Source organism: Oryctolagus cuniculus, chromosome 21 (assembly GCF_964237555.1).
Source record: "Oryctolagus cuniculus chromosome 21, mOryCun1.1, whole genome shotgun sequence".
Taxonomy (NCBI): Eukaryota; Metazoa; Chordata; class Mammalia; order Lagomorpha; family Leporidae; genus Oryctolagus; species Oryctolagus cuniculus.
The window spans coordinates 13294990-13307744 of NC_091452.1; the positions used below are offsets into that span (position 1 = coordinate 13294990).

At 45.1% G+C, this 12755-nt stretch overlaps 1 protein-coding gene across 8 annotated transcripts in view; it reads left to right on the forward strand.

The window, feature by feature from the left end:
- FBXW8 (F-box and WD repeat domain containing 8) overlaps positions 1-12755 on the forward strand; it is a 131599-nt gene that overhangs the window by 16448 nt on the left and 102396 nt on the right. For all 8 annotated transcript variants that reach the window (XR_011385213.1, XM_051826628.2, XM_051826627.2 and 5 more), the window contains exon 2: positions 2553-2657. Coding sequence is in view for 7 of the 8 variants with exons in the window: in XM_051826628.2 (XP_051682588.1) it covers positions 2553-2657 (105 nt within the window). In the remaining variant the exon portion in view is untranslated. The remainder of the gene's footprint in view (positions 1-2552; positions 2658-12755) is intronic.

Consider the following 12755-nt stretch of genomic DNA (forward strand, 5'->3'; position numbering starts at 1 on the left):
GTGGTCACCCTTCAGAACTTACAAATGTTCCACCATCGCCATGTGTGCCTTCCCATGAGCCCAGCACAGGGTCTCTGGTGTGTTGGTGTGGTGGCTGTAATACACCACGGACTTGTTTGCAGCCTTTCATCGCCTGTGCACCAGAGCAGAGGCTTCTTGAGTTACTACACAGGTCTAGCCTTTTAAAGATGATTATTTTTAAATTTTATTTTATAAGAGACAGAGCTGTCACCTGTTGGTTCATTCCCATTGTGCCTGCAGTAGCTGTGGCTGAGCCAGGCCAAAGCAGGGAACCAGGAACTTGATACAGCTCTTCCAGATCAGTGCGGGAACCCAGCTACTTGAGCCATCATCTGCTGCCTCCCAGGATCCGCACTGGCAGGAAGCTGGAGGCGGGAGTAAACCCAGGCACTCTGGATTAAGTGGATTTTAACCACTACACTAAATACTTGCCCCGATGATGATTTTTTAAAAACTCCTGTTACATGGATACTTCTAGTGTTCACACTCCTGAGTACAGTCTGCTTCACTATCTTCTCACTGCTCCTGTTACTAGCTATCACATACTTACAATATGGCAGGGCTGGGGAGATGACGTCCCTGTGTGAGCAGGCTGGTACTGTGGGGTATGGACAGGCATGCGGCAGACACACTACCACCAGAAGTGTCACACACACTACCAGAAGTGTGCCTTTTCTGTATTAGACTACTTGGAAACAATGCAGATGATGTCAGGAGTGACAAGTGCAGAAGCTGGTCCATAGTGAGTCCTGAATAGGACCCACTGAAGAAAGCAAGGCCTGGCGTGTCTCGACAGTGAAAAGCTAAACGAGACTTCAGTCTGCACTAGTGCAGGCTTTTGTCTGCCTTTGTTCTGGTCCCATGAGGTTAGGGGACATTCTTCTCTGGTGTCTTTACCAAATAGGCCTCCCCACTTAGTGTAGATGGGGGTCGTCCAGGGTGACAAGTGATGATCTGCCTTGTGTACAGCCCTCTGTGGCCGCAGGGGCTCCCTTGCACATTGTGGTGAGGAGTCTCAAGTTGTGTGAGACTCTGAGCGAGAGTTGTGCCTCTTTGTTGATGCGGGAAGCCAATTAGTTGTGGGAGGCGAACTAGCCTGACATTAGACCAATAACTTTCCATTATTTTTTTAGGCAAGAACCCCTGTGTCTTCCAATTACACTTGCAGATTTTTTCCTGTTTTTTTTAGTATGGCCGATGTTTCTCCCTTGATTTCACATTCTGTTCCTTCTTTGCCCAAGAGGCTTGTCAGTTCTTACTCTTTTTTTTTATGTGTGTGTATCCTCTAGAGATCCTTTTTGGCCCTCATACTTAGCCTTGCTCTGTTTTTGCAGTTGAATATCACATTCTCTTCATATGTTCTGGATTATCTTTTAGCCCTGAGTCTCCTAGATGAACAGAAATATGATTCCAGAAAAATCTTTACACTGAATCTTAGTAATGTCCAAATCAGTGTTCACAGTCCCTTAAACATGCTGAGACTGTTTTCTGTTTTGAGGCTGTAGCCTTGCAATACGTAAGACTGTTGTGTTTGCATGGTGAATTAACAATTCAGCAACCAGTCACTGATGTCAGCCAAAGCTTATTAAAAATGAATTTTATTAAGTGAGTTCTGTTGGGACAAAGAGCACAGCTTTCTCTTGCTTTGCAGAAGCAAGTACCAGAGTGCGCGTTGGCAGGTGGATTTGGGAGCAGGCAGAGGGGTGCATATGCACGTTTGGCTTTTTCTGTTTCACACTCATGTTTCTTTGTGCTACCAAGATCGTCATGACAGCCTTATCTCTCAGCTGAAGTCTGTTACCTCATCTCTAATTGCCCATCCAAAGGCAGGCAAGCTCTAATTTCCCTACATTAATAAATGACACCGAAGAAGAACTTCTTTGTTTGCACTGGCTGCCTCAGGTTAACCCACATTAAGCCCCCAAGAGGGTTGGGAAACCTGTCCTGCTCCAGCGGCCAAGGACGGTGTGGTGTCCCCTCACAAGCAGCGTCTGTTTGTTTACTTTTCACTCGTGTTCACAGCCCTGTTTTTTTCTGATGAAAACATTCAGTGCCCTAGGTCCGCCTTTCCCCAGCTGTGGTACTCAGTGCCCACCGAGCTGGGGGCGATGGCAGTTGTCCTGGGCGCTGGGTGGCTTCCTGGATTTCAGGGCTCCCTTTCTTGGCTGCCTGCTGCCCACCTTGCCTTACAAGCCAGGGGGGCTGCCACACATCTCTGTACAGCTTCCCGTGGTGTACCCCAGTGTGTACAATGGTGCCCTTGCCTCTCCTTCTTGAAGCCTTGTGGCAAAGGGTTCTGTGGCTTTCCTAAGTGAATGTGGGGCGGGGGGGCGGTTGTGGGGGTCGGAGCTGGGTGTGGCTGGCAAGTCCTGCAGCGGTTCTGTAGCTGCTCTGTGAGGCAGTGAGAAGGCCTGCTCCTGGGACACAGCCTTGTCTCTCAGCGCCGCCTGAGGACAGTCATTCAGAGGGCCTGCAGCCATGAGTTATTTTCATATCTCAGAATTGTAAGCTTTGTTCTTTTTTCCCCTCAGAACGAAATGGATGATGTGCCCTTCTTCGATGTCCAGCTGCCTTATGAATTGGCCATCAACATATTTCAGTATCTGGGCAGGAAAGAACTAGGACGGTGTGCGCAGGTAAGCTATGGTTAACGGGTTCGAGAGCTTTCCAGATGGTGGGTAATATACAGGAAGATCCTGGGTAAGAAACTTTACTTATAAAGTTACATACTTCACAGAATCAGCTAACTGGATAGCAGCTCTCCTTAAAGGAAGGCACCCTTGAACTTACAGGATTGTGTTCCACGACACTACTTCTGGGGCCGTTTGCTTCAGAGCACTGTCATCCCTGCATTCAAGTTATGGCTGACCTGTGGCAGTGAGCGCCAGGCTGCAGCTGGCTTGTGCTGTTGATATACTCACCATTTTTTATTATTACTATTTATTTTTTATTTATTTTTATTTATTTTTTTGACAGGCAGAGTTAGACAGTGAGAGAGAGAGAGACAGAGAGAAAGGTCTTCCTTTGCCGTTGGTTCATCCCCCAAATGGCCGCTATGGCCGGCACTGCGCCGATCCAAAGTCAGGAGCCAGGTGCTTCCTCCTGGTCTCCCATGCGGGTGCAGGGCCCAAGCACTTGGGCCATCCTCCACTGCACTCCTGGCCACAGCAGAGAGCTGGCCTGGAAGAGGGGCAACCGGAACAGAATCCAGTGCCCCAACCGGGACTAGAACCCCGGGGTGCTGGCACCACAGGAGGAAGATTAGCCAAGTGAGCGCCGGCCACTACTTATTTTTTTAAAAAAATTATTTATTTGAAAGGCGGAATTGCAGAGAGAAAGAGAGACAGAGAGAGATCTTCTGTTTTCTGGTTCACTCCCCAAATAGCCATACCAGTCAGAATTGGACCTATTCAGAGCCAAGAGATTCCTCCGGATCTCCCACCTGGGTGCAGGGGCCCAAGCATTTGGGCCATCTTCCACTGCCTTCCCTGGCACATTAGTAGGGAGCTGGATTGGAATTGAAGCAGCCAGGACTCAAACTGGCGACCATATGGGATGCTGGCACTGTGTGTGGTGGCTTTACCTTATGCCACAGCATGGGTCCCATACTCACCATTTATAGTGCAAAGATGTGAGCCCTTGGTTACATCAAGCCCGTTGTTACCTTGGTAGCTGTGCGTCAGCTGGGGATTGAAGAGTTAAGTTGGGTTTTAGGTATATAGTGCACATTGCCCTTGGATCTCGCTTGGTGTGAGTCCCGTGAGAATAGAGACCCAGTGAGGGGACTGCAGATCAGTGCCACCTGCTTTGGGTTCACTCTGGGGTAGATGCCAGTGGAGTGGAGTGGCTGGGACGATCACCTAGACCAAACTTCATTTTGGATGTGAATCTGGGGGGACTCTTGATAAAAATGCAAATTCGGAGTTAGAAGGTCTAGGTTGGGGCTTGATGGTCTACATTTCTTTTTTGTTTTTTTAAGACTTACTTATTATTTTTTAAAGATTTGTTTTATTTGAGAGTCAGAGTTACAGAGAGGGAGAGACCAGTCTTCATCCACTGATTCACTCCCCAAATGGCTGCGGTGGCCAGAGCTAGGCCAGTCTGAAGCCTGGAGCCAGGAATTTCTTCGGGGTCTCCCATGCGGGTGCAGGGGTCTGAGCACCTTGGGCCATCTTCCACTGCTTTCCCATAAGCAGAGAACTAGATCGTAAGAGGAGCTGCTGGGACCTGAACTGGCACCTGTATAGGATGTGGGCGCCGCAAGCAGAGGCTTAACCTAGTACTCCACAGCGCCAGCCTCAAGACTGATTGATTTTCATTTGAAAGGGAGAGTTAGAGAAAGGAAGAGACAGAGATCTTCCATGTGCTGGTCCGCTCCCCAAATGGCTGCAGCAGCCAGAACTGGGCCAGACTAAAACCAGGAGCCAGGAGCTTCTTCCTATCTCCCAAGGGTTCAGGGGCCCAAGCACTTGAGCCATTCTCTGCTGCTTTCCCAGGCTCATTAGCAGGAAGCTGAATCAGAAGTGGAGCAGCCAGAATCGAACGGGCGGCCATATGGGATGCCAGTGCTGTAGGCTGTGGCTTAACTCACTAAAGCCATAGTGCCAGCCCTGATGGTCTTTGTTTCTAACCAGGTGACACAAGTGTGGCTTTGACCATACTTTGAGAGGCAAAGGTTTATGCCAAGAGCATATAATTGAGTTTTCTTTTATTAGAATTTATTACTTGTAATTGATAAATAAAAGTTGTATTTATTGTGCAGTATAATGTTCTGAATATGTATGCTTTGTAGGATGGCTCTGCTAAGCAAATAACATACATTACCTCACATGCTTATTTTTTGTGGTGAGAACGCTTAAAATGTACTTTTTAAAATTTAATTTTTAAGATTGATTGATTTATTTGAAAGGCAGAGTTGCAATGAGAGAGGTCAGTCTTCTCTCCACTGGTTCACTCCCCAGATGGCCAGAGCTGAGCTGAGCTGAGCTGATCCGAAGCCAGGAGCCATGAGCTTCTTCTGGGTCTCCCACACAAGTGCAGGGGCCCATAGATTTCGGCCATCTTCTACTGCGTTCACAGGCCATAGCAGAGAGCTGGATCAGTAATGGAGCAGCCAAGACTCAAACCGGCACCCATATGGGATGCTAGCGCTGCAGGCAGTGGCTTCACGTGCTGCGCCACAGCACCAGCCACAAAATGTACTGTCTTAATAATTTTCAAGTATATAATATATTGTTATGGACTGTAATCACCGTGCCATACAAAGGACCTCTTGACCTGATTTCTCTGTCCAACTGAAATTTTCTATCCTTGGACCATTGTCTCCCCCAGTCCTCTCCTCAACCCCCAGCCTGGGTAACCGCCATTTTGTTCTCTACTTTGATGAATTAAACTTTTTTTAGATTTTATATATAAGTGAAATTAGGTGGTATGTGTCTTTCTGTGCCTGGCTTATTGCATTTAATCTAATATCTTCTAGATTCATCCATGTTATTGCCAATGATAGAATTTCTTTCTTCTTAAAGGCTGGATAATATTCCACTGTTTATCTGTAACACATATCTGTTACCTGTTTGTCCATTGAGTTCCTGTCTTGGTTGTGAACACAGAAGTGCACATACCTCTTCAGCATAATTTCTTTCCTTTGGGGTGGCTGGGTCAGATGGTAGTTGTATTTAGTTGTTTGAGAATCTTCATTCAGTTTTCCTTAATGGCTGTACTAATTACATTCCCACCAGCAGCGTACAAGGGTTCTGTTTTCTTCACAGCCTCACATTACTTGTCATCTTTCATCTTTTAGATAGTAGCTGCTCTGATGGGTATGTGGTGATAGCTCATTGTGGGTTTAATTTCCAGTTTTTTGGCAATTAGTGATATTGAACATTTTTCACATTCTTGTTAGTCATTTGCATATCTTTTGATAAGTGTTTATTTGGCTCCATTGGCTCAGTTTTTTTAAATAATGTACACTTTTCATTAACTTTTTGAATACCTTTTTAAGAATATTTTAATTTTTTTGATCTACTTAATACTATTGGTTGAACTCTTTAACACACAATTATTCTTAGTTGTTTAAATTCAGCTGAAAAGTGATCCCTGTTAAATATAAGAGTGGGAATAAGAGAGGGAAGAGATGTGCAATTTGGGACATGCTCAATCTGATTTGCCCCAAATGGTAGAGTTAGAAACGTGCCAGGGGATTCCAATTCAATCCCATCAAGGTGGCATGTATCAATGCCATCTCACTAGTCAAAGTGATCAGTTTCAGTTCACAATTGATCATAATGATAGGACTAAGAGTCAAAGGGATTACATAAATAAAACTAGCGTCTGCTAATATAACTGACAGAATTAAAAAGGAGAGAACAATCCAACATGGGAAGCTGGATACACAGCAGACTCATAGAATGGCAGATGTCCTAAATGGCACTCTGGCCTCAGAATCAGCCTTTAAGGCATTCGGGTCTGGCTAAAAAGCCCATGAGAGTATTTCAGGCATGGAAAGACAAGACACTCTGGCTAGGAAAAAAAAAAAAAAGACCTAAATGAAAGATCTCTGTGAGTGAGATCCCAGTGGAAAGAACGGGCCATCAAAGAAGGAGGTACCTTTCTCTGAAGGGAGGAGAGAACTTCCACTTTGACTTCCTTGTCTAAATAAGATCGGAGTTGACGAACTCAAGGCTTCCATAGCCTTGGCAACTCATGACAAGAGCCTAGGGTGATTGCTGACGCCATAAACAAGAGTGTCAATTTGTTAAGTCAACAACAGGAGTCACTGTGCACTTACTCCCCATGTAGGATCTCTGTCCTTAATGTGTGTTCAATGTGAATTAATACTGTAACTAGTACTGAAACAGTATTTTACACTTTATGTTCTGTGTGGGTGCAAACTAATGAAATCTTTACTTAATATATACTTAATTGATCTTCTGTATATAAAGATAATTGAAAATGAATCTTGATGTGAATGGAATGGGAGAGGGAGCAGGAGATGGGAGGGTTGCGGGTGGGAGGGAAGTTATGGGGGTGAAAAAGCCACTGTAATCTAAAAGCTGTACTTTAGAAATTTATATTTCTTAAATAAAAATTAAAAAAATTAAAAAATACTTTTATTTGTTATAAAAAATTTTTGGCCGGCGCCGCGGCTCACTAGGCTAATCCTCCGCCTAACAGCGCTGGCACACCGGGTTCTAGTCCCGGTCAGGGCACTGGATTCTGTCCCGGTTGCCCCTCTTCCAGGCCAGCTCTCTGCTGTGGCCAGGGAGTGCAGTGGAGGATGGCCAAGTGCTTGGGCCCTGCACCCCATGGGAGACCAGGAAAAGCACCTGGCTCCTGGCTCCTGCCATCGGATCGGCACGGTGCGCCGGCCGCAGCGCGCCGACCGCGGCGGCCACTGGAGGGTGAACCAACGGCAAAGGAAGACCTTTCTCTCTGTCTCTCTCTCTCACTGTCCACTCTGCCTGTCAAAAAAAAATTTTTTTTTTAAATATTATTTTATTTGAAAGGCAGAGTTGTCTGTGTGGTATCCTGGAGCCCCTGTGTTTTCTTCTAGTAGTATTATAGTTTCAGATTTTATGTTTAATGATTTAGTCCATTTTTAGTTGTTTTTTTGTTTGTGGTATGAGATGAGGGTCTAATTTCATTCTTCTGGTTGTGGCTGTCCAGGTTTTCCCAACATCATCATTTATTGAAGAAACTGTCTTTTTGTCTATTGTGTGTCCTTGGTACCTTTGTCAGAAACTAAATGCCTGAGACTCTCCATTCTGTTCCATTGGTCAGTGTGTTTTTATCCAGTGCCGTGCTGATTGGATCACTGTAGCTTTGTAGTAGATTCTGAAGTCATGTAGTATGATGCCCCGGCACTGTTCTTCTGTTCAAGATGGCTTTGGCAGCCTGGGGTCTTTGATGCTTCCACAGGAATTTTTATAATTGTTTTTCTATTTATATGAAAAAATGCCTTTGGAATTTTCATATGGGTTACATTGAATCTTTAAATCACTTGGGGTAATATGGATATTTGCACAATATTAATCTTCTAATGTACTGATGTGGACCATCTTTGTATTTATTTCTGTTTTCATTTTCATTGTTCTGGTCATTCACCTCCTTGAGTTTATTCCTTACTATTTTATCTTTGTGTCTGTTGTGATGAGATTGTTTCTTTTTTTTTTTTAATTTTAATTTTTTTATTTTTATTTTTTGACAGGCAGAGTGGACAGTGAGAGAGAGAGACAGAGAGAAAGGTCTTCCTTTGCCGTTGGTTCACCCTCCAATGGCCGCCGCGGCCGGCGCGCTGCGGCCGGTGCACCGCGCTGATCCGATGGCAGGAGCCAGGAGCCAGGTGCTTCTCCTGGTCTCCCATGGGGTGCAGGGCCCAAGCACTTGGGCCATCCTCCACTGCTGTCCCGGGCCACAGCAGAGAGCTGGCTTGGAAGAGGGGCAACCGGGACAGAATCCGGCGCCCCGACTGGGACTAGAACCCGGTGTGCCGGCGCCGCAAGGCGGAGGATTAGCCTAGTGAGCCGCGACGCCGGCCCGAGATTGTTTTTTAGTTCATTGTTAGAATATACAACTGCTCCGCCGGCGCCGCGGCTCACTAGGCTAATCCTCCACCTAGCGGCGCCGGCACACCGGGTTCTAGTCCCGGTTGGGGCGCCGGATTCTGTCCCGGTTGCCCCTCTTCCAGGCCAGCTCTCTGCTGTGGCCCGGGAGTGCAGTGGAGGATGGCCCAGGTGCTTGGGCCCTGCACCCCATGGGAGACCAGGAAAAGCACCTGGCTCCTGGCTCCTGCCATCGGATCAGCGCGGTGCGCCGGCCGCAGCGCGCCGGCCACGGTGGCCCATTGGAGGGTGAACCAACGGCAAAGGAAGACCTTTCTCTCTGTCTCTCTCTCTCACTGTCCACTCTGCCTGTCAAAAAAAAAAAAAAAAAAAAAAAAAAAAAAGAATATACAACTGCTACTAATTTTTGTAGGCTGATATTCTGTCCTGCAGTTTTACTGAATTTATTCTAAGAGTGTTTTGGTGGTGTCTGTAGGGTTTTTTACATGTAAGATCATGTCCTCTGCAGGCAGGAACCATTTAACTCCTCCTTTCTGATTTGAGTGTCTTATGTTTCTTTCTCTTGCCCATCACCAGGCTTGGACTTACGATTCTGTGCTGAAAGGAAGTGGCAAGAATGAGCATCCTTGTCTTACTTCTGAACTTAGAGGAGAAGCGTTCGGTTCTTCTTTGTTCAGTGTGATGTTAGCTGTGGGTTTGTCACACATGGCCTTTACTGTGTTGAGATACATTCCTTCTGTATCTAATTTGTTATGAGTTTTTAATAAGAGAAGAAGGTTTAGTTTTGTCAAATGCTTTCTCTGCGTTTATTAACATGATCATATGGTTTTTGTCCTTCATTCTGTTAATCGAGTGAGTTGCATTCAAGTTTTTGTAAGTCAGATGTGTGATCACTGACATTTGGTTTTTGATGGAGGACACCGGAGTAGCCATTCTCCATAATTGCCAAAAAATTTGTTTACAGTGACCGTTGACATCCCTGGATTCTGTCATGCGTTTTAGAAGGGTGTGTGTACCTTAAAGAAATAGTTTAGTAAGTCGACTGGTAGAAGGACTATGACATCCAGAGTACCGGCAACAACGTAAAGTCCAAAATACGAAAGCAGTTTGAGTGGAGCAGCTGCAGCCACTTCCCAGACTGTAGCGCTTTCTACCTCACCGTGCAGTTCAGCAAAAGCACATGGTATAGGCCAGTTTGCAGAGTTTGTCTGGCGTTAAAATTATTTCTTTATATGAGGCATTTTGCTTATTTTCTTAATTAAATGTGAACTTGAAAAGATTTTCAGTACTCCTGATTGCCATAGTATTACTTAAGTGAAGGTGTTGCAGATATTATTAATGCAGAGTGTGTCCCTAGAAAACGATGGAAATTAAAGGCTAAAATTCACCATAAAAACAAAAACAGAAACCATGTACAAGAGTGTCAGCTGTGCTCAGAGCCTGTCATTTGTATTAAGAGTACCTATATTGTCTCCTTTCCCCCTTGGAAATTGGATTTGTTATATTCTAACTTTACACATTGGCCTTGTTCCCAAAAGCTAAAAACAAGAGTGTAGCTAAATGAGTCCAACTCCTGGATTTCAGCCTGATGCTGTTAGCTGAAGTCTTCGAACAGAGTCTAATAGCGTTACACAAAGTCAGCATTCGATGATAAAATCTTTATTCTTGATAGTGAGCTGCTGTGGAAGGAATTATTTCTTTTAACATTGCTTTTCGCTCTCCTGCTTTGTAGAGAGCCATGTGGCTTTCACATCTGCTGCTGGTTTTCTCGTCCAAAGAGTTTATCAGTGAAAGATAGGATCTGGTGGAAGAAGAGACCCCCTTTTGGTACAAAGGGGCTGCATTTCAGGGGAGATTGGTTATGCTGGTGAGATTATTCTGCAGGTGTGAGCAGTTTAATTTGCAGCACAGTGGTCCAATTGTGCACCAGAACTCATCCCTTTTGGGCCAATTGGATTTGGTGGTGGTTGTTAACTTAGTTTTTAGAGCACATGTGTAAGAATAGAAAATATTCTTAAACAGAGCCTTTTAACGTACAGGACTTTGTTGGCTGTGATGTACAAAGCCAGGACTTTTATGGAGCTTGTACCCGAGGATGACAACGGATGGCCAGTAGTTTGTGGAATTGGCTTTGTGACTCCAAATTGTTAAAATAAACCCTGAAGTAGTAAATATGAGTAGCAGTTTCATTTGTTTCTTGTGGTGCTTTTATTTTTGAAACAGGGGAAAGTCCTTCTGTTGGATGGTGTGCCCTGCTGCTTTATGGTTTTATTTGAGAGGGGCTTGCTCTTCCTGCCTCTTTTAATCTAGGCGCCTTGGGACTTGAGTGAAATGGGGCCAGTTATGTGGAGTTGGCACTGTGACCTGTGTGTGTGCCCTTGGAGAAAACCTGTTTGCTTAGATCTTTATGCCAAATTGGTAAGCACCTCACAGCGAGGAAGCCTGAGTGGGGAGGCCTTCTGAGATTTAATTATGCTACAGACTCTACCGGAGAGCTGGTTTCCAGAGACTTTGCCTCCTCCTCACATCTCCTCCCTCTCTGCGTTTTGAGGGCTTATGTGGCAGGACTGAAATTGGGAAAACGTAAGTTTGTGATCACTGTGTGCTGTTGATGCTGGTCTCCCTTGCCCTTTGCACATCAGTAGTTATCCCCCTGCGAACTCAGTATCTCATGGCGTGTTCCAAGCAGAAACGTCTGAACACAGTGTGACTTTTAGTAAGTAATTGACTTGTTGGATAACACTGATCAGCTCCATTATTTTGCCGTAAATAATTTTGTGTTCTTTTTTTGGTGTGTGTGTACAGAATTTTTGGCACTTTTTTAGGGATAATATTTTTAAATGGGTAACCATGATAAAATTTCCAAGTTACAAGCTTACTGCATTTCTTTGCCATGATATTACACGAATGAGGGGCCAGCATTGGGCATAGTGGGTAAAGCTACTGCCTGCAGTGCCGGCATCCCATATGGTTCACGGGTTCGAGTCCCTGCTGCTCCACTTCCGATCCAGCTCTCTGCTGTGGCCTGGGAAAGCAGTAGAAGATGGCACAAGTCTTTGGGCCCCTGCACCCATGTGGGAAACCTGGAAGAAGCTCCTGGCTTCAGATCAGCACAGCTCCAACCATTGCGGCCAATTGGAAAGTGAACCAGCGGATAGAAGACCTCTCTCTCTCTCTTTTTCTCTGTGTGTAATTCTGTCTTTCAAGTAAATAAATAAATCTTAAAATGAATGATTCTGAGGAGTGATGATTTTTTAGGTATTTACCAACAGTCATTTTTAAAGACTTTTAAAATAATGATAAATTACTAGGAAATTGCAAAACTTAGTACAGAGAGAGGTTCTATGTAGCCTTCCTTGGTCTCCTCCATTGGTAACATCTCATCTAAGTGCAGAATGGTGTCATAACCAGGAAATTGACCTTGGCACAACCCACAAAGCTCATTCCAGTCTCACCAGTTTGGCATGTACTTGCTGGTGAATTGGGTTCCATGCTGCTTTTTCCCAGGTGTGATTTGTGTGGTAACCTCCTCAGCCAGCACAAGAACATGTGTCATGGGGATTTCTTAGGCTCCCCTTTCATAGCTTTTTTTTTTTTTTTTAAGATTCTTATTTATTTGAAAGAGTTACAGAGAGAGAGAGAGAGAGAGAGAGAGAGAAAGAGAGAAAGTAAGTCTTCCATCTGCTGGTTCACTCCCCAAATGGTTGCAATGGCTGGAGCTGAGCCAGTCCAAAGCCAGGAACCAGGAGCTTATTTTAGGTCTCCCATGTGGGTGCTGGGCCCAAGGACTTGGGCCATCTTCTACTGCTTTCCCAGGCCATAGCAGAGAGCTGGATCAGAGGTGGAGCAACTGGGACTTGGAACCGGTGCCCATATGGGATGCCAGCACTGCAGGTGGTGGCTTTACCCACTATACCACAGTGCTGGCCCCTTTCATAGCTTTTTAAGGCCGCATTGACCTCAGACCCTGCCCCACCACCTCTGTTTCTAATCCCAGGCAGCCACTGATCTCCTCTATGATATTGTGTTTTTGTGTTTTCGGTTTTTTGTAACCTGGAGTTTGGTTATGTGTATTCTTGTGTAGTTTTATAAATTTAGTTGCATGGGCAACAGTGGTGTGTTTTTCAAGGAAAAAGCAGAAAAATGCTCATAAAGGATGCAATAAAGAAAAAG